Genomic DNA, 20,289 nt, shown 5'->3' with positions numbered 1-20,289 from the left:
GGCTTTCTATTAAAAATTCTGATAAAACGGCCACGTGACAGGCTCGTTGAGGACATTACCTTTAAAATAATGTATTGCAACCTTTACTAGCCATTTCAGTTTTTGAGATTAGATCTTCCTCAAAGACATGAGATTTTTCTTTTTATATAGAGAATAAAAAAAAGTCGAGATTCAAAACATAAGAAGCTTGTTCCTAAGTGACATTAGCACAACAGCAATGTAACTAGAATGAAGTTAATGTGAATCACGTCTCTAAATTGAGTCTGCAAACCATGAATGGCATCCAATCGATAGAAGTTGAGGTGGTAAGTTTGTTGCTAAATTTTAATGAGCAACTTTTTTTGAATGGTCAAAATTCTTGTTGCACATAACGTATCAGCATGTTTCAACATTTCAACATAAGTAACGACTCGTCCTTATACAAGCATGCAAAAGTTGAAGGACTAACTTGGAAGAAAATAATGTCTCGAGGACCAAGGTGGACAAAACCCAAAAAATTGAGCAGTGTGGTAAATGACCCGTTATATGAATTCAAAAGCTAGAGAAATTTTTGGTTGTACCGGAAATACGAATGATACATTACATATTTTTATATAAATAGTGGAAAATTTTATTTTTTAAGTTATTAACTTTTTAACACACATATATCGTCATTTGTATAATAAGACGTGATATACTACATCGTATACCAATCACACTGAAAAATCTCTCCAAAAGTTGCCCAATCATCCTTAACCCCATTCGAGACACCACTTTCATTTTCCTCATCGTCCTTTCATGCACGCAAGGCTCGTGATTTATTAAAAGCAATATATCCCGCTCCCACCACCGACCCTTCCAGACTTCGTACTGCTTTTTTCCTTTCCACTCGATTAATCATTCCCTTTTCTTTTTAATAGAACATATGGGTATGTTAAACTACACTGCATAGTGTTTGAATTAAGTCGCGCAATGGCGTTCTCTATAGTAATTTAGTATCAAATTACCCATTCACAATTGGCGGATTTGAAAAAAATAATTTGATAAGTGAAAGAAAAATATCACAGAGAAAAAGCGGTTGATTTTAGTGGGAAGTAAAACATACTTTTCTTTCCAATTATTCTTCTTCCCCTCAACTCCCACATTTCCTTAATTAACCAATAAAATAACACACAAAATGAACTATCGATAAACACACTAGCCACTAGTGATAGTCTTTAAGACACATTTCTTTTAGAGGGTGTATTCAATTGAGAATGTGAGAGATTTTAATGGATTTATAAATCCATGAATTTTTATGAAGTTTAATTAATTTGTAGAGATTTTGTCACATCCCGGTCCGGGCGGGATCACTTCTAGGGCCCACTCCACCACCGTAGTACGATATTGTCCGCTTTGGGCTTACCATTCCCTCACGGTTTTGTTTTTGGGAACTCACGAGCAACTTCCCAGTGGGTCATCCATCATGGGATTGCTCTAGCCCCATTCTCGCTTAACTTCGGAGTTCCTACGGAACCCGAAGCCAGTGAGCTCCCAAAAGGCCTCGTGCTAGGTAGGGATGTGAATATACATTTAAGGATCACTACCCTGGGCGATGTGGGATGTCACAATCCACCCCCCTTAGGGGCCCGACGTCCTCGTCGGCACACACGCAGCCAGGGTTAGGCTCTGATACCAAATTGTCACATCCCCGCCCGGGCGGCACCACTTCCCGGACCCATTCCACCACTGTAGCACGATATTATCCGCTTTGGGCTTACCATTCCCTCACGGTTTTGTTTTTGGGAACTCACGAGCAACTTCCCAGTGGGTCACCCATCATGGGATTGCTCTAGCCCCCTTCTCGCTTAACTTCGGAGTTCCTACGGAACCCGAAGCCAGTGAGCTCCCAAAATGCCTCGTGCTAGGTAGGGATGGAAATATACATTTAAGGATCACTACCCTGGGCGATGTAGGATGTCACAGATTTCATATAAAAATTTGATTCAATTTTCCAAAATCTCATGAAGAGAGGTGAGATTTGTGGATACTTAAAATACACTACCAAATCTCTCTAATTCCCTCTAATTCCTCAACTTTCTCAAATTTTTTAAAATCAATTTCATATTGAATACATCTGGAATGTTATAAACTTTTTTAAAATCCTAATTAAATACATTTGGATTTCTAAAGATTTTAATAAACCATCCTAAAATTTTAATTGAATGTACATTGAATTTCTGAGAATCACTTAAAATCCTGATTGAATACCCTTAGATTCATTTAAAAAATTAAAATCTCTCAAAAATTCCAATTGAATCCAACCCCCCTTAATTTTTATTTTTTTTTAATTTTTTTATATAAAGAAAGATAAGCTCCAAAAAGGCAAACCAAACTGAGCTCAATTCAACACAGATATTTACAAGTTTTAGATTTTTCTTCCTTTTTTTTAACTCTTTCCCTGTTTGATTACATGGCCATTGCTATATCTGGGAGCATAGCTAGGTGGTGGGCTCACGGTGGTGACGTGGGTGGTGTTATAATGACACGTCTGACGCTCGTGCAGCGACTTTGCCGGACCTCGGTTGCCGTAGAAGCTCTGTCAGTGTCTCCGCCTGTCCCCATAAAGACACACAAAACGACGATCAAAATACAAAACCACTCCCCCATCACGCACCAAATTATTTAAAAATATATATAAAAAACGACAAAATAATGTAAGTGGCTGAGACTGGGAGACTAACCTACGACTTAAATGACGATCCTACCCATGGTCTAATTGTGTACAATACTACAATAGCAACATAATTGGGGGGAGAACTGGGATTTTGAATTAATTTTCCCCGAAGAAGTATAAATCGGAAAAAAAAATATGCCACCCGACTGACGTGGCCCACGCCACAAGACAAAAAACCCCATTAAATTGGGGAATATTTTCAAAAGCCCACCGCACGTCAACGATGGCTCGAGGGGTCGTCGACCAGTGGACCGATTGGACCCGAAAAAAAAACAGAGAAAGGAAATGTTGATTATTTTTACGTGCCGGAATATACTCACCTTTTGCTTGGCGCGATTGGTGCCGGACTGAGACAAAGCGACGAGGGGAGGAATCGCTCCTTCGCGGACCACCATGTTACGGTGGACCCCACTGTTCTGGCAAAGCAGCAGCAATATCGCCACCGATATCTCCTTCTGCCGCTGCGACCCCACCTCTACAATCTCCACCAGTACCGGAATCCCGCCTTCCTCCACCAACGCTGCGCGGGCCTCCGGCACCGACACGAGGACGCTCAGCACGTACGCTGACTTGTCCACCATGTTCGACCCGAAGTCCGCCATCAGTTCCACAAGCAGCTTCATGATTCCCGACTCGACGGCTTTAATCTTGTTCTCTTTGACGGAGCACAGCGAGTACAAAGCCGTCGACGCGTCCTTCTTCCCACGAAAGCCTCCACACTCCAGAAGGTTCACCAGAAGCGGAATCGCTCCCGACCGTCCGATTGCGGCTTTGTTCTCTTCGATTTGCGAGAGGCGGAACAGAGCGCAGGCGGCGTTCTCTTTCGCTGTGGCGGTCCCCGTCTTGAGCGACCGAACCAGCGGCTTGATCGCTCCCGATGAAGCGATGAGCTCCTTATTCTCGTCGCACAGCGAGAGGTTGAGAATCGCGGTGACGCCGTACTCCTGGAGCTGGAGATCAGACGACGATAGGAGCGAAAGCAACGGCTTAATCGCACCGTTTCGGGCGATTTTGAGCCGATTTTCGGACTTGTTCTTGGCGAGGAGCCTGATTTCCATCGCCGCCTGCTTCTGCTCCTCAGTCGAACCGGCCTCGAGCACGGCGACGAGCTGTTGAATCATATCGTCGGAGTTGTCGGAAGCGCAGGCAATCAGAAGCCGCCGGCTCTGGGACGATGTCGTCGGGAACTCACCGGATCTATCGCTGTTACACTCGCTGAAAGCAGAGGAGTTATCGCCGTTGCTCAGATCACTGAAGTTTCTCCCCATGTAACTGAAATTCGCTGGATTTTCCGTCTCCATATCTGAAATTCCGAAATTTCTCAGACTTCAACGAATAAAACCGTCACCGAAAACTAATCGAATCGGCGAAGTTTGGTCCGATTCGGGTTCTGATTCGGATTTGGTGGTTGGGGCCTCTGGTTTCAGAAAAGGAAGGAAGAGATGTAGGGAGATATAAAAGAAGGCTGGGAATGGTACCACGTGGACGAAGGCCTTGGGGTTTTCGCTGACACGTGCGGCTTTATTGAGAAATTTGAGTCGGGCTTGGAGGCGAGGAGAGCACGTACGAAGGGTCTCTTTTAACGCGTGCATGGAAGGTTCGCTACTCGATAAAAGTTTTCGAAGCTTGTTATTCGTGAGATATTATGTAATTCGCTCGATGAACAATTGTAAATATTTGTTGGGTGAGAAATGATAAAAAAGCTTTTTTAAAAGTTGAAATTTTATGAATATTTTGACACTTCACAATTTATGTTAATTATCGTACAAGTATTATATATTGTGTTAAAAATATAAAATAGTAGAAAGTTAAACTTTTAATAGAGTACCATTAACATTTTTATTACTAAGTTAATTGCTTTTAGATATAATGATACCAAAGTGCGTGATATAGTAAAATGTAATCAGCATGTTTATTGTATTCGATCAATTCTGTGATGCATAAACAGTTGTTGACCAAGCAATTACTCCATGATACATTGTACAATTGAATCTAATTTACCGTGTTTTTATTTGATTTCTCTTTGTGTTTTAGGTACAAACAAAGCAAATGATGAATTGTCTTTGTGACCGTGTTTTTATTTGATTTCTCTTTGTGTTTTAGGTACAAACAAAGCAAATGATGAATTGTCTTTGTGATTAACAAGCTCATCTTCAATCTATTACTCCACGGGTTTTAACTTTTCTTTTTTTACACGTGATAAAAAAACTTTGACTCAAACGCTATCTTTTTTCACATGGGGACTCCAAAGTCCAAACCTTAATGATATGGAATATTTCCCCCTGTATAGTAAGGTATGTTTTGCGTCTTCCTACGTTTGCATGCTGGTTGTGTGCCACGTAGGACATAAATACGACAATTTGATTTGTTTATTTGATGGGCTGCACATGGTTTGATCCAGTATTTGCATCTATACAGGTGAGGAGTCAGCACCGCCCATAGCCGGTGGGGGGGAAAAAAAATTAAAAATCGAAAGACCCTGATCACCGCCGACATCACCAAACATAGCAATGGTAAAATGTATTTCCCACTCCCTATGAAAAGTCATCGGTAGTTATTTTTCAACGAATTATATTCTGCGTACCAAACACATCCTAAGGAGAAGTGAGAAAATTCAAATTATGAGTACAATCGGACTTCAGATGAAACAATAATAATTCATAGTTTTAATTTCTATTAATGGCTTGACAAAAAACCTAATTAAGTAGATAATAATTCAAATTATCAAATTTCTGAATACTGGTCTTTCGTTTTATACAGTTGCGGATTGGATTGCTGGCTTCTACTATTCCACTCTGTGGACACTGTCTGAGCCTTGGCTATGATTTGGGTATGTTTCTTGGTTTCCTTCCACACTGGTGCATTTTACCATGAATCTTCATGCCTTCTCGTTTCTTACCGTTATCTCTCGTCTGCTTGGTCTCAGAAGCCAAAGTTGTAGCTATCTCTGTTGAGCGCAGACTTGCCCAAGAGAAGCCACTTCCCAGTGCTTATGAAGATGCATGGCTAGGCTGCCCTTCAATGGGTTGCTTCTTACACAAGCAACAAAGAATCAGATGGAAAACTATGGAGATCTTGATAGAACCTAGCTAGCAATGAAGGCAGGAGTTCGAGAGCTTGTTTCGTCGTGTGAAAGTTTCGGGGGGGGTATTTTTGTCTTACCATTATTTATGAGGTTCCAAACCAGTTAGGCCAGTCAGAACCTAAAGCTGAATACTTTGATAAGACTCTGTGGCATAAAGTTTGGGACTTTGTTTACCCATCAGCTCCCGGAGGGATTGACAATCCAATGGTTAAAGAAACTCTGTACACTAGTTTGGCTTGTTGTTCATGGCTTCTTACTCTACTTCGACTTGTTTGAGACATCTTGTCAAACATCTTGCTCTTGTGATAACCATGTTCAAAAACATAAAAATGAACTCTAAATATGAAAGATATAAGAAGTTGGAACATTTGATTACACTGGTTCATATGTGGATCCACTATCGGAATCAATTGGTAACTAGTGCTACACGTTCCATATAGTTGCTAAGCCATATCAAAGATTACTTGTTAGGTTTTAGTGTCTAGAAAGGATAAATTAGAAGCTCTTATGCAAAAAATTTACCTCATCTAATTGAAGACTTGGCAGTCAAGTTGAATTCCTCGTAATTTGATGTTTAAACTTCAATGGAAGCAGATCGTGTGGTTGGGTTTTGTATTGTAAGCGAGCATAACCTTATACATATTTTTTCCTCCTCAAGTGTTTTAAAGATATATACATTACGTATACAGGAGTTTGTCAACCGCTCTCGTAGCTCAGTTGGTTAGAGCACCCGTTTAGTAAGCGGGAGGTCTTGAGTTCGACTCTCAACGAGAGCAATTTATGCCAACTGCTTTTTCCCTGTTTTTTTGTTTCTTTCGTTTTCCTCACGCACACGAAACATGTTTGCCTGACCCCAAAACCGCAGCCAAGGGTTTTACATAAACCCCAGGCAGCCCTTTCTCTCTTCCCCGCTCGCTCTCTCTAGAAAAACCTCCCAAAAGTTTCTCTCTGCTCTCCATCCGCAGATATGTCGACCAGAGGCCCTGCCCTCTTCTCCGCCATTGGCAAGAAAGCCACAGGTCTCTCTCTCTCTGTCTAAATCTTTATTGGGCAATTCTTAAATTTTGAAATTTCGAATTTTCTGATATGGGTTTTTGATGTATTGATTGCTTGAATTTGCAGACTTGCTTAACAAGGACTACAACACTGACCAGAAGATAAACATTACCACCTACACTGAAACTGGACTTGTAAGCCCAAATAATATTTTTTCAACAATTTTTAATTTGTTGGAAGTTTTATGTTGTCAATTTTTGGTATGCTATGTATTGTGTTGGTTTGCGATTTGAATTATCAGTTGTTTGCTGGCGGGATTTTCTTTTCATTTATTTATGTTTTTTTTTTTGTAATGGGCAACAAGTGTTTCTTGAATTGCTGCATTGGATTGGAAGCAATTGAATCTTCACGGTGCGTATTTTGGTTTTCTTAGGTTATTTGAGGGAGAAAAATTGGGGCTCAATTGGATCCCTTTGCCTTTTTCCGAATCTATTTTCTTCAAAGAGAATAAAAATGACTTCTTGAAACGTTTCTTGTACAATATTGTAAGCTTCAATTCAAATCATGCAAGCTTGTTGATATGTTGGACTGGTTCGGTGAATAGGATTACACTGAAGTGATAACTCCCATTCTCTTTAGATTTGTGCTGAAGTGCCAATTTAAAAGTTTGCTATTTGTATATCTGCTTGGTGCTTGGTCTTGCTTATGAACTAAACAGGGATGTGTGTTGTTGTTCGTTGGAAACTCCCCTTGAATTTCCTTATTTTCTTCGTTGAGAATGAGAATATATTACTTTACTAGTTCCATGTTGTGATTGTAATGGTTTCTTCTTAAAGGCTTTCAGCAGTTAGATACTTAGATATGATGAATTTATCTCTGATTTCAGGCCCTCAACTCGGGTTTGGCTAATAAAGGAGGTCTGTCTTCTGGGGTTATAGCAGCACAATACAAATACAAGAATGTCGCGCTCGATTTCAAAGCTGATACACAATCAAATGTGGTTTACTAACCTTCGTTTTTCCTTCTCAAGTTTGAAGTCCGATAATTGTTTCTGACAGTGGTCTCTTTTTTGAGCAGGTCTCGACAGTGCTCGCTGTCACTGACATCTTGCCTTCTACCAAAACCATCGCTTCAATCAAACTCCCTGATTACAAATCTGGCAAGGTATCGGCTTTTGTTAGCATCAAATGGGACATGAATTTACAATTATTACAGAAACTGATAGTCATTTGTCCAATATATTGCAGTTGGAAGTCCAGTATCTTCATGAACATGCATCCTTCACAACCACTGTTGGTCTGAACGAGTCCCCTGCTGTGGACTTTTCGGCAACCATTGGTACCCCGGCCATTGCCTTTGGAGCAGAAGCTAGTTTCTTGACAGGTTCCAGAGTGTTTTCTAAGTACAATGCCGGTGTCAGCTTTACACAGCACGATTCAACAGCTTCTGTGATTCTGTAAGTTCATCATTTATAGGTCACTAAGCAAAAAATAAACATAGTTGTTAGAATGTTAGACTGATGAAATATTTTTGTACACATGAACTTTCGTTCTGCTTTGATTGTTTGAGGAGAGTAATTGTATTGGCAAAGAAAATGGCAAACATGTTTCTTTTCATTTTGTAGGGCTGACAAAGGAGATTCACTACGGGCGTCATACGTGCATCAACTGAGCAGGCTGAAGGGGGGAGCTGTAGTTGGAGAGGTGAACAGAAAGTTCTCCACGAACGAGAACATGCTAACAGTCGGAGGTTCATACGTGGTTGACTCTGAGACGGTTGTGAAGGCGAGGCTCAACAACCACGGCAATCTTGGGGCTCTTTTACAGCACCAGCTCACACCCAAATCTTCACTTACACTCTCTGCAGCCTTCGACACCAAGGCATTAGAGAGGAATCCGAACTTGGGGTTGGCGCTCTCCCTCAAGCCCTAAACAGTTCTAAGAATTTTGCCAATGAAATTTCACAATTGTTTCACGAGAAAAAACTTGTGTAAACAGTGATATGTCAACGTAATGAGTACTCATACGGGTATGATATCCACACATTCCATTTTACTTCACACACCTTTTTAATTTTTGGCCGTCAAATCGGATGAATTGAAGAAGATCAACAGACATAAATTATCAAGGGATATGTGAGAAGTAAAATCTACTATAAGGCGACAACAATTTATTCCTAGTTACATTACGAATTGTTCGTGTTTCTCTAATTAGTCTTTAAACTTTCTTCAAGGTTGTTTTTGAAAAGTCTGCTTTTAAAATTCATTTGCAATTTTCCTTCCTGACAATTAGTTTGGAAAGCAACAGAGAATCTATTAATGAACCCCATCCACCCTTTGCTTTCTCTCGCTACAATTTTCAACGGCGTATTTTGTAATTTTGAGCTGAAAAAGAATATAATTTTCTTCCTCTCGTATTCAATAAATATCTTCATATGCGTAACTGACACGCTAATATTATTTTAGAATGGTTTTTGGTATAATATAAAATTATTTAAACGACTAGTAGCAAACAAACAAGGATTAGCCAAGTCGTATTCATTGAAAATTCTTCCATGTGTGGAAATATTGAACGTTTCAAATGGGGGAAGAAATTCTTAAATTTGAATATAAAATTATTGAACGTTTGGGTTAATCTCAATTATAATTCACACTGAAGAAATTCTTAAATTTCAATTAAAATTGACAAATTTTATCAATATTTTTAACATAATGGAAAAATATTGATAAACTATCATATGACATTTTATAAGGCTTCATTTTAAATTTTCCTGTTTGTGAGCAAATTTTTAGTCACAAACTTTTTATTTCTAAAAACAACCAATGCCATTATATTCATTGAATATTAAATATTTTCGTAAATTTACATATAAATACTACCTATAATGATATGATATTTTTATAAATTCGCGTCACTTGGACTACTGAATAAAAGGAAGGGAGGTGTTGTCTGGATTTGGATCCTCACCGGATCCCCTCCCTGGGGATCCTAGAGATCAACGAACACGAACTGTTGATAAAAAATCATACAATTTCAATTAAATACTTTTTATATTCTTAAAAGTAAAACACCATCGTTTTGTGTAAAACACCATCGGTACGTGTTAGCTGATCCTAGGATCCCCATGGAGGGGATCCGGCGAGATCCAAATCCGTGTTGTCTATCATTACAAAGGATCAGTGAAAGCAAAACAATATTCTGAAATCCCACAAATATAAAATATAAAAAATCTACTCTCTAAACAGATTTCCCCTTATGAATACATACAGAAGCAGAATCGAATCAAGCAAAGAACCCAACTACTTACTACAAGCAGAAGGAGAAATTGAGAAAGAAAAAAAAAAACAACTAAACTTAATCATCTTTGTGCGTCGCCTCAGGGAAGTCTTTGTCCTCAGGCAGATGAATGGAAGTTCGGCACAAATGAAAACCACCGGAATCCGCAGCTGGATTTATCCGGCAGAGACGGGCATTTGGGGATCCAATGCCACGTCCTCCTCGAGATCTTGAAGTACAAAATCTCCGGCCAATTGTAGCAGCAGACGCAGATCAAACCCTGATGCCAAAAGCAGTACAGATGCTCGTAGTTATGGAAGCAAACCGACATCAGTTTCTTGCACATCCTGTCTGGCAAGCTTTCCACCTCCACCCACTTCATCCCGCCGCCAAATTCCAATTCCCACACTTGCAAGCTCCTGGCAATCCCATTCCTGCCGACCCCACCAATCAGATACAGCTTCTTCCCTCCTCCTCCGCTGACAAGCCGAGCAAACACGAGCTCTGTGGGAAGCTCCGGAATCGGTCTTTCCCACTTCCCGCTCTCGAATTCGAAGCAGACAATCGAAAACGGTTCTGGCGTCACGAAATACAAACACCCTTTGAAGTGAACTCCCTTCTGGTGACAATTGTCGCTTAAAATCGTCTCGGTATAGTCAAACTTTTGCCACGATCGCGCCTTTGAATGGTAGACTAAAGTGCTTTTCGACGACGACCGAGAAGAGAGCATGAACAGATTGTACCCAGCAGGGGTGGATATCAAAGAGAAAAGCTCGAATCCAAAAGGGCAATCTGGAAATTTGATCACTCTCGAGGACTTGGTCAGAATATTGAAGACGAGAAACGAATTGGGGAGAGAGAAACAGAGCAACCCATCGGAAGCACAGAGGAGGGAGGCTTGTGCTGCTGCGCCTGCAGCGCAGGGTAGCGGAGCGGAGAGAGAGAGAGGTAGCTTGCGCCAGGTGGCGGCGTCGGAGTCGTAGAGAGGGAAGTGGCGGAAGCACTGAGGGTGGGAGAGGAGGAGGAAGGCGGAGGAGTGCTTGAAGACGAAGGAGGAAGAGAATAACAGAGACTTGAAGCGCTTGCAGGTCGATCTGAGAATCAGGAAGTTTTTGAGAGGGAGGAAAGAGAGGACAAGATCGAGGAGCTCCTCCGGCAGCTTGCTCCATATCCTGGCGTCCATCTTCTGTGGGGTGGAAGGAGAGGTGGAGACGGCGGTAGTTTGGCCGCAGTGATTTGGCGGAGAGTGGTCTTTCATTTCAAACAGAGCATTTGTGAGGAAAGAGAGTTTGTAGCTTTTAAGGATAAATGCGAAGAGAGAGAGAGAGAGAGAGAGAGAGAGAGAGAGAGAGAGCATTGACTTACACTAATGCGTTTAATTATTCAAACATAATCAAGTGTTAGCTGATTAATCGTTTTTTAGAGCAACATTTGGGATGGAAAAACAAGTGCGCATCAAGAATTTGATCTAGACATGGCCGCATGTTTATCTACCTAAATCAGGAACCTGGCCAATTAAAATGATACGTAATCACTCCTTAAGTACCACTTAATTACTCCTCAAGTAGCATTTAATTTCTAATAATTTTGTATTAGATAACGGATTTTAATATAAAAAACACTTTTTTTTTTGTATGTAAAAATATGATATGTTATCAAGAAGGTGACGAATGTCATTATCTTACATAACAATTTAGAAGAAGTAAATAGAAGGGCCTACTAGCTTGTTTACTAATCTGTAATTAGAATGAGAATAATTGAATTGAAAATGAATTGAATTGAGGAGAAGTTGGAATGGAAAGAAGTTGGAATTTGATTACTGTTAAAACTGTTTACTTAAATTTTCTTAAATCGAAGTCAAAAGTACTGATTCCATATAAGTGTTTACTAATTCACTAGATTCGGAATATAATTCAAGATTATTACAAAAATACCCTTATTCCAAATCTATAAAATAAAATTTTATATACTAATTCATTAACAAAAGGAGTTTTAACGAAAAGCCTACGGTACTGTTCACTTTAATGAAAAACCACATTTTTACACTAAAAAGTCAAACTTGGTACTATTCACTTTACCCTTTATTTTGTCCTTATCGTTAAAACTCAAAGTTTTCAAACATTTTTCATTAGTTTTTCTTTTAAAAAAAGTGAATATATATTTATTTAAATAAAAAATAACTCAACCCCACACTCATCTTATCTTTTTCTTCCCAAAGAACCCACTCCTCATTGTCACCTCTCACTATCTCAATCCATTCCATTATGATTTCAAGTTTATCTATTTCAAGTCTTGGGTATCTGATGGCAAATAAACTCCACTGTAATCGTGTTCTCTTATTCTTCTTTTCCCTCTCCCTCTAACCCAGTGCATTTGATTTCCAAATTTTCCTAGGGAAACATAGAGATATGGCGGAATTGAAATACCTCATATATCTTAGGGGTCCGATTCCTCCAAAAGAAGGAATTGAATTCCAAAATTTTTATGGGTCCCACCACTTTTTCAATTCCTCGGGATTTAGTAAACGCTCGAGTACTCCGTAATCGAAATTCAATTCCACATTTTGATTCCGATTACAGGTACGTAAATACGCCATAGACTTCATATATAAAAATAGAACTTGCTATATTACGGGTACGTAAACATACCTCATTTATAATACTATTGTATATGTAATAAAATAGAGCTTGCCATAGACTTCTAATTAAATATAAAAATGAGACAAGACACTAAAACATACTACGATTTATTATTATTATTTAATTTTTTATTATTAAGGGAGAGAGAATTTCGAACTCAAAACACATGAGTATAAACGTAATATTGTATCTACTAAGATATTCGATCATATGTAAAAAAAATAAAAAGACTGGAAAATCACCTTTTTGCATATTTCCCACTGATTTTTTGTGGCAAAATATGAAGATGACCCAGATTTGTTATTTGTTAAATATAATTATAAACTAGAATTTGAGCTAATGGAGCTTTAGTTGTTTTGGATGTTTCCAATTTTATATACAACAAATGTTGGAAGGGATAATTGTCTATGAAATTCGGTGCGCGGCGTTTGGAACCTCGCGTTTCGTGCAATCAAGGACGCTTTTTGACCATTGATTTGAGCCCTCTTCACTTTTTGGAATGATTCATCAACGGCTCATAGTGATTCGCCCACGAGTTGGTGCCAAACATTTTGAATTGAAATCCCTAATCCTACTTGGATTAGGAATAATAATAAATTGGAAACTTTCCAATAAATAAATTTCAAAAACCAGATACCCTCAGCCCGGTAGGAAACCCGACCCGGCCCATACATATAAAACAATCCTCAACCGTCTCAAATACTTCACCATTAATCTCTCAGTTGTTCTCCAACTACTGTTTTTTTCTTTTACATCATCAAATATTTACAGAGATAAGATTTTCGCTCAATGCCAACAAATTTTGAAGGAAAAAAAGTGGAGATGAATTCTAACCGTTGATCTGGCCAGAGATCAATAGTTTCCTGATCCTACTAGGATTCCGTAGCACCCAAGTTAAATATCCCATACCTCTCCTCCATCATTTTGAACCCTAATACAACTCTCCCTCTCCCTCCCCCTCTCCCTCTTCCTCTTACTTACTTCTCTGTCTTTCGCAAGTTCTTGAGTTCTTGGATTGTACTTTTCTGCATTAGGGTTTTTAGGGTCTGAAGATTTGATGAAGGCTGTGAAGCGAAAGCCGGTACTTACCGTGGAACCAGAGTTATGCCCCTCGGCAGTTCAGTACTGGGCGAATGACAACACAAAGAACGGCCGTGGGAACTCTGAGGTTACCGAGAAGGCGAGAAGGCACCTCTCCGCCTTGGGATGGAAGTTCTGGTATGCAACCAAGAAGCAGAAGATCGAGTTGCGGTACGAGTCTCCCACTGGAAAAGTTTATTACTCGCTTCGCATGGCTTGCCAAGCCTGTGTAAATTATCCAGGACGAGGAGGAGTATTTTCCGAAAGCATTGGTTCGAATTCCGTGGAGTGCTCTGCTACTCTTGATATTGTAGTAGATATTACGCCACGGTCGACATCAAGGAAAACGTTTAAGAAGAGAGAGATTGGTGAAATCTCGCAGGTAGATGATGATTGGAGTCCGAAACAGGAGCGAGGGAAAACAGTTAAGAAGAGAAAGATTGGTAAAATATCGATGGTCGATGATGACTGGAGTCCGGAACAGAAGCGAGGTAAGGTTCATGTGGATATGAAGAGGCTAAAGAAACAGAACAAAGCTAGTAAACAGCAGGCCACACGCATTTTACGGTCTACCAAAAGAGCGAGAGAGATCGAGATCACGGATCCTGGCACTCGAAACCCTAGGACAGTTCTGTCTTGGTTGATCGACAGTAATGCTGTGTCCCCGAACGCTAAGGTACACTACCGCCCTAGAAAAGGCACTGACAGTCCATTGGCGACGGGTCGGATTACTCGCGAGGGAATCAAGTGTGACTGTTGTTCCAAGGTGTTTACCCTCACTGCGTTTGAAACACACGCTGGTAGCACAAACCATCGACCAAGCGCCCACATTATATTGGAAGATGGCAGGACTCTCAACGATTGTCAGAGGCAAACGATGAAGAGTCGGAAAGGAAGCACCAACACCGTCACGAGGTCAAATGAAGAAGCAACGACTGGCAATGTGCATCAAGATCATCATCCTCCTCGTGATCAGAACGATGATATATGCACTGTGTGTCACTTTGGAGGCGATCTGATTCTCTGTGATCGGTGTCCCGCTGCATTCCACACTAGTTGTCTTGGTATGAAGGATGTGTCGGAAGGTGATTGGTTCTGCCCATCGTGTTGCTGTGTGAAGTGTGGTAAAGGAAACCCTAAGGAGGATAGAAATAATGGTCTTGTGATATGTGGCCAATGTGATAAAAAATACCACTATGGGTGCCTGAGGAATGAAGGGGTTGAGGAATTGGAAAGGGATTCCAAAGGAAACTGGTTTTGCAGCAGAAAATGTGAGGGCATATATCTGGGGATCAACAAGATCGTGGGGAAAAGAATTCTAGTGGGTCCTGACAATCTGACCTGGACACTGTTGATGCCTTCTCCTCCATCTGATTCTGATATGGAGGACTTGACAGAAAACTACAGCAAGCTCAATTTGGCTCTGAGTGTGATGCACGAGTGTTTCGAGCCTTCTCAGGATCCTTACACAAAAAGAGACATTGTCGAGGACATTATTTTCAACAGAGAGTCGGACCTGAGCCGCTTGAACTTCAGAAGGTTTTACACACTGCTTTTGGAGAGAGATGAGGAAGTGATTACCGTCGCTTGTGTGAGGATCTACAGTGAGGTGGTGGAAGTGCCTCTGGTGGCAACTAGGTTCCATTATCGTAGACAAGGAATGTGTCGTGTTCTGATGGATGAGCTTGAAAACCAGCTCGCCAACTTGGGAGTTGAGAGACTGATTTTGCCTTCTGCATCTAGTACCCTGGATACATGGACTAGCACTTCATTTGGGTTTTCAAAGATGACAGCTGATGAGAGAACGCAGTTTCTGAATTATACTTTCATGGATTTCCAGGGCACCATCATGTGCCATAAAGTATTGAAACAGACCAACTCTGCGACGCAAGCAATCATACCATTTGAAGGAAGTACCAAATTTGATGAATTGCCTGGTGCCATCTCTACAGTAACTCAGGAGGAAGACAATCAGCCGGAGAATGGAGCTTTAGACCAAGAATTGGGGAATATTGCCTCCGGTCACAAGTTTTTTATTGACGATGTTGACTGCATGCTATTGGACAACAACGAACCTAGTTTCTTGGCATGGTACAACGAACAGAACTTTAGGTTGATTCCAGAATCTTGTAAGGGTGTAACTGTACAGAATCACCGAACAGATTATTGAGAGATATATTTGACAGACACATCTGGTAATTATGTACAATTTTTTAATGTGTTCTTCAACTAAATATCAATTATCAACTTTCGTTTTTCATTTGGAACTGACTCAGTTTTCTCTTTTAATTCTTCAGCGCACAATTTTTTCCATGAATTTGTTCCTTGATTCTACTTAAGAATGAATTTAAATTTACATATATACACGCCAAAAAAAAAAATACAAATTGCGCACTAATGACTGCCTATCAAATACAGCCTCTTAGATCTAAAAGCAAAACAGAAAACGCCAGAGAAAGACCAAGGCACTCTACCTAGTAGAAATGAGGATCATAAGCACAGCAGATGCTAGGCGCTCCAATTATCCTCGTCCTTAGAGGGCCCTTCATCCTGCATTTCCAAAAAATGTGTAAGCTACAAGGCTGCTAAGCAACTAATACGGTTAGTTACAAAAAACCATCAGGTGTACCACCTCATTGGAAACCAATCTGGGTGGCGACCAAACTAGAATTTGTCTATCATTGCCACCAGTGTACAATTCCTGCAATGTGAGATATGAATTACAATTCATGAGGACAAACTTCATTAGGACAGTTAGAAAAAGGTTTAGAAAAAGGTTTACAGCTCCCATTAATTGACATTGAAGTTGGAACAACTGACTGGAATATTAACTTGCCATTTTAGTTTATAAAGTGTTGATTGGAGAAGGCCTAAAGATAAATCCTAAATTTTTTTAAGAGTACCTGATCCCGTGAACTAAACCAGCAACAGTTTACATGCTCATAGTGACCACGAAATTTCAGGGATGTTTTACCCGACCACATATCGAATGCCTGAAAAAACAAATCTGTATGTCAAACTTTGAAGTTTTATAAAAATGGTTGAATTTTAATCCACATGTAAAATTCAGAAAGACTAAAACCTACACACAAAAAAGGCATTACCTTCACAGCTGCCATGCAGGGGACAAAAACAAGCTCCGAATTCTGACTTGTAGCTAACTGTATGGGCCTGCTGGTTTGCATACGCACGGTTTCAAAGTTCACCAAAGTATTGCAGCCAGATTCTACATCCCACAACCTCAATCTTGAATCGGAACCTGAAATGCAAAAGCTTGATCAATGACATAGGCAGTGAGGAACGGTGAGGAACGAGTGAAAAAACCAATCAGCTGACTTTTGCATGAAGGGAATAATTTATATATTTAAAAGGAAACTAAGGTGAGGGCCCCCATGCATGCTTTTCTCTTTTTATTTTTATTTTCTGTTGGAGGTCATATTTCTGAAGTGTGATCCATACTGTACAACACCAGCAAATCAGGTTAAACTGCACTGATTCTGTGAATATTTGATCACCTCACCAGATTTAAAGTGTATTCTTCATTTCTTTGTCAGATTAAAGTGTATTTGTTATTCTGTAATATAGATCAAGGTTTTAAGTTGTACCTGTCACTTGTCAGTGACCTGCAGTAGTATGAAGTATAAACTAATGGGTATAACTAAAAAACGTAAAGAGTGAACCTAAACCACTATGATTATTATAAATATCATCTCCGTTAAAGGGATTCAAAATAGGTATAGACGATTCCAAATGGATCTCCTTCTTAAATATAACAAACGTTCAAAATGAAATAACCCAACCTGCACTTAAGAGGTACATGCCATCCTCAGTGACTTTTAATCCAGTAACAGCACCGTAATGGGCAGTGGCGCGATCCTGACTAGACAGCATCCCTGGATGTAATCTTTGCTTCATAGATCCCTTTACTGGATTTTTACCAATGAGTGAGTGCTTTGCACCACTCCCATTAGAAAGTTTCCTTTGTGGTGCCCGAGCTTTTGCAGATGTGCTTTGACTTGGTGACGAGGGCTTAACTGTTGAACCCTGACCGGACATAAAATCAAATATCATCAGTAGAAGGGAAAGTTCAACATAATAATTTTCTCCAGTTAAATCTAGATTCTCCTACTAACTACAAGCTTCAATGAAAAATATTACTAATAATGCAAACAAATAGACAGTGCATATAACGGTTGTGCATTGAGAAAGAGGAAATAACATTTCCCAAAAACATATAGAGAACCATTTCAGATTTGCTGGTGAAATAGGCAAACGAATTGTGAAGCAAATAATATAATCATAAACACTGAACACGATCAGTAATTTGAAAACAAACGCTTTTGGCTCAGCAAAGCAAAGAAGAAAACCTTAATTGTGGTAGAGCGTTCCAGGATGGGTGGACGCCTCCCAAGCTGAGACTGAGATTGATCCAAAACACGAAAACATCCGGCACGTCTAATGTCCCAAAAACGTATTGCACCATCACATCCACCTGTAAGCAATACCCACTCGCTAGAAGTAGACCATTCCACAGTCATCACACCATCTGCCATCATGAAAAACGCAACACGGTGTATCGTAAGTTTCTTGCTGTCCACAAATGCCAGGACAGCCTTGCGCCTACTATACAATTACAGGGTTCAACCAGAAATGATACAAATTTACAGAATGCTGAGAAAACTGAGTAGGCCAGGTTATTTAAAGAAGCAAGTTTCGCAATATTCGTGATCATCCACCCCAAATTTCAAACAAAATCCTTATTTATATCCTCAATATTTTCATCCCCAATGTTTCATGTGTTCACTCATGATATCAAGTTTTGATTTTTCTAACTCTGTATGTATCAAATGTGCATCAAACGTTTAATTCTGCAAATTTCAGGACATACCGCGGTGGCCAGACAAGGTGTGAGCAAAAGCCCCAGAAGCAATATCACAGAGGCGAACTTGAACATCTTCAGTACCGGCAGCAATTAGCATGTGAGAAGTTGCCAGAGGGGACATTGCAGTCCGGTACACCTTCCCCGGCATCTTGAAGTCCATCACTACCTGCGTCGTATTCGTATCCCAAACATTGATGTGATGATCGTACGAACCCGTCACAAACAGTCCGGTGTCGACCGGATACCACACGGCGGAGGACACCGCATACTTATGCCCGTGCTCGTGCTGCTTATCCACCGCAAACAAGCACTTGTGCCTCGTGATAGCTCCGCCGCGTCCGTAATCGGTCCCGCGCTGGACATCGAAGACGGCGGCGGAAGCATCGGAGGCGCCGGATAACAGGTACCGGCCCTCCGTCAAATCGAGCTGGAGAGTGTTGACGGAGCCGCGATGAGGGGAGATGATGTCTTTGTGATTGGAGAGTTGGAGCGTTTGGATCCGTGTGGACTTGATTCGATTTAAGAACGAATTTGGGCGGAGCTTTCCCGCTTCTCTGTCCCCGATTTGCCGCCACATTTTCGGAGCATCTTCTTCTTCTTCTGCCAAATGCAAAGCAAAGCAGAGGCTCACAACGCAACGGTGTCGTATTGCAGTGTTGTCTCTCTCTCACTCCGAATTCTCAAACCGGAACAGGTTTTGTTCTCTCACCCCTTCGTTTTCTCTTCTTCTTCCTCTCTGCTTCGCGTTGATTTTCCTCCTGGTCGACTGGGATTGATTATTCAGCGGGTTCGGGGTATCCAGTTTGACAAGGTGACACCTCCGCATTTCGACAGTGTATGTCAGAGTCTATCCAAAATTAACAACTTTAGGCGAATAGGATCATCTCACACGAATTCAGGTAATCAATCAATCGTGATCGTCCATTATATATCGTACGGTTAGAAATTATTTTAAATTTTATTATTTAAAATTAAATATAAATAGTACGTAAAAAAAACTGATCGCAAAACGTACCCTGAACGGAGACGATTGGATTGATTGATCCTCCTATCCTCACAAGGAGGATCCTTGTCCAACTTTAGGGTTGTTAATTCGAGTGTGCTTTTAAAATTCAAGTGAATTATGAGAAAACAATTGAAGTACTTTCAGCTATTTTAAAAGTATTTTTAATCTGTCACATAGTACTACAGTTCAATAATTTTTTTTTATTTGTAAGTGAGAGATCTTAGGTTCTATTCTCGACAAAAATGAATTTAAACCATATTATTACTAACCTATTATTAGAGTTACCTCACCCCACCTTTAGTATAGATTACGTTTGTTCAGAAAAAGAAAAAAAAACACACTCCTAAACTAGCTCTATGATTAACTCATTTTGAATTATTTATAAAACGTTATATATTACTTTAAAGTTTCTTAATTATTGAATGATGTTATAAGATAACATTCTTAACACTTCTGAGGGCGCTTTGTTGTGCCTCTTAGCTCTATACATTTTAGGAATACAATTATAGGAGATGAATTAAACAAACAACACAATATCGAAAGAAAAATGTTATTGGCATTCCAAAAATCTCATTCTACACTCCACAAGTGTATTTTTCTTTCTTAATATGGAAAGTTTGTAATGTAAAAT

The 20,289-nt window shown here is 40.0% G+C and overlaps 5 protein-coding genes and 1 non-coding gene across 6 annotated transcripts; 3 read left to right on the top strand and 3 right to left on the bottom strand.

Annotated features, from left to right (window-relative positions):
* Positions 1–2,342: 2,342 nt before the first annotated feature.
* LOC137715641 (U-box domain-containing protein 4-like) lies at positions 2,343–4,121 on the bottom strand. Its single transcript, XM_068454985.1, has 2 exons — positions 3,016–4,121; positions 2,343–2,573 (listed from the first exon to the last, which is right to left on the bottom strand). Exons 1-2 carry the CDS (start codon positions 3,994–3,996, stop codon positions 2,496–2,498), a joined length of 1,059 nt encoding a protein of 352 aa, XP_068311086.1. The 5' UTR covers positions 3,997–4,121; the 3' UTR covers positions 2,343–2,495.
* A 2,361-nt stretch (positions 4,122–6,482) lies between these two features.
* Positions 6,483–6,556, top strand: TRNAT-AGU (transfer RNA threonine (anticodon AGU)). Its single transcript has one exon. It is a non-coding gene; the product is annotated as a tRNA-Thr (tRNA).
* Positions 6,524–8,957, top strand: LOC137718125 (mitochondrial outer membrane protein porin 2-like). Its single transcript, XM_068457632.1, has 6 exons — positions 6,524–6,799; positions 6,903–6,970; positions 7,663–7,773; positions 7,854–7,940; positions 8,024–8,232; positions 8,401–8,957. The coding sequence occupies exons 1-6, from the start codon at positions 6,748–6,750 to the stop codon at positions 8,705–8,707; spliced, it is 834 nt and encodes a 277-aa protein (XP_068313733.1). The 5' UTR covers positions 6,524–6,747; the 3' UTR covers positions 8,708–8,957.
* Positions 8,958–9,955: 998 nt separating this feature from the next.
* Positions 9,956–11,392, bottom strand: LOC137713925 (F-box/kelch-repeat protein At5g43190-like). The gene has a single exon (XM_068453287.1). The coding sequence runs from the start codon at positions 11,307–11,309 to the stop codon at positions 10,170–10,172; it is 1,140 nt and encodes a 379-aa protein (XP_068309388.1). The 5' UTR covers positions 11,310–11,392; the 3' UTR covers positions 9,956–10,169.
* Positions 11,393–13,747: 2,355 nt separating this feature from the next.
* On the top strand, positions 13,748–15,940 carry LOC137713623 (increased DNA methylation 1-like). The gene has a single exon (XM_068452949.1). It carries the CDS (start codon positions 13,748–13,750, stop codon positions 15,938–15,940), a length of 2,193 nt encoding a protein of 730 aa, XP_068309050.1.
* On the bottom strand, positions 15,572–19,469 carry LOC137715873 (WD repeat-containing protein ATCSA-1-like). Its single transcript, XM_068455230.1, has 8 exons — positions 18,659–19,469; positions 18,138–18,316; positions 17,571–17,814; positions 16,875–17,029; positions 16,674–16,763; positions 16,403–16,471; positions 16,245–16,320; positions 15,572–15,911 (listed from the first exon to the last, which is right to left on the bottom strand). The coding sequence occupies exons 1-7, from the start codon at positions 19,227–19,229 to the stop codon at positions 16,279–16,281; spliced, it is 1,350 nt and encodes a 449-aa protein (XP_068311331.1). The 5' UTR covers positions 19,230–19,469; the 3' UTR covers positions 15,572–15,911; positions 16,245–16,278.
* Positions 19,470–20,289: the final 820 nt, after the last annotated feature.

This window comes from Pyrus communis, chromosome 1, assembly GCF_963583255.1.
Source record: "Pyrus communis chromosome 1, drPyrComm1.1, whole genome shotgun sequence".
Lineage (NCBI taxonomy): Eukaryota > Viridiplantae > Streptophyta > Magnoliopsida > Rosales > Rosaceae > Pyrus > Pyrus communis.
This window is presented reverse-complemented; position numbering and strand designations above follow the sequence as displayed.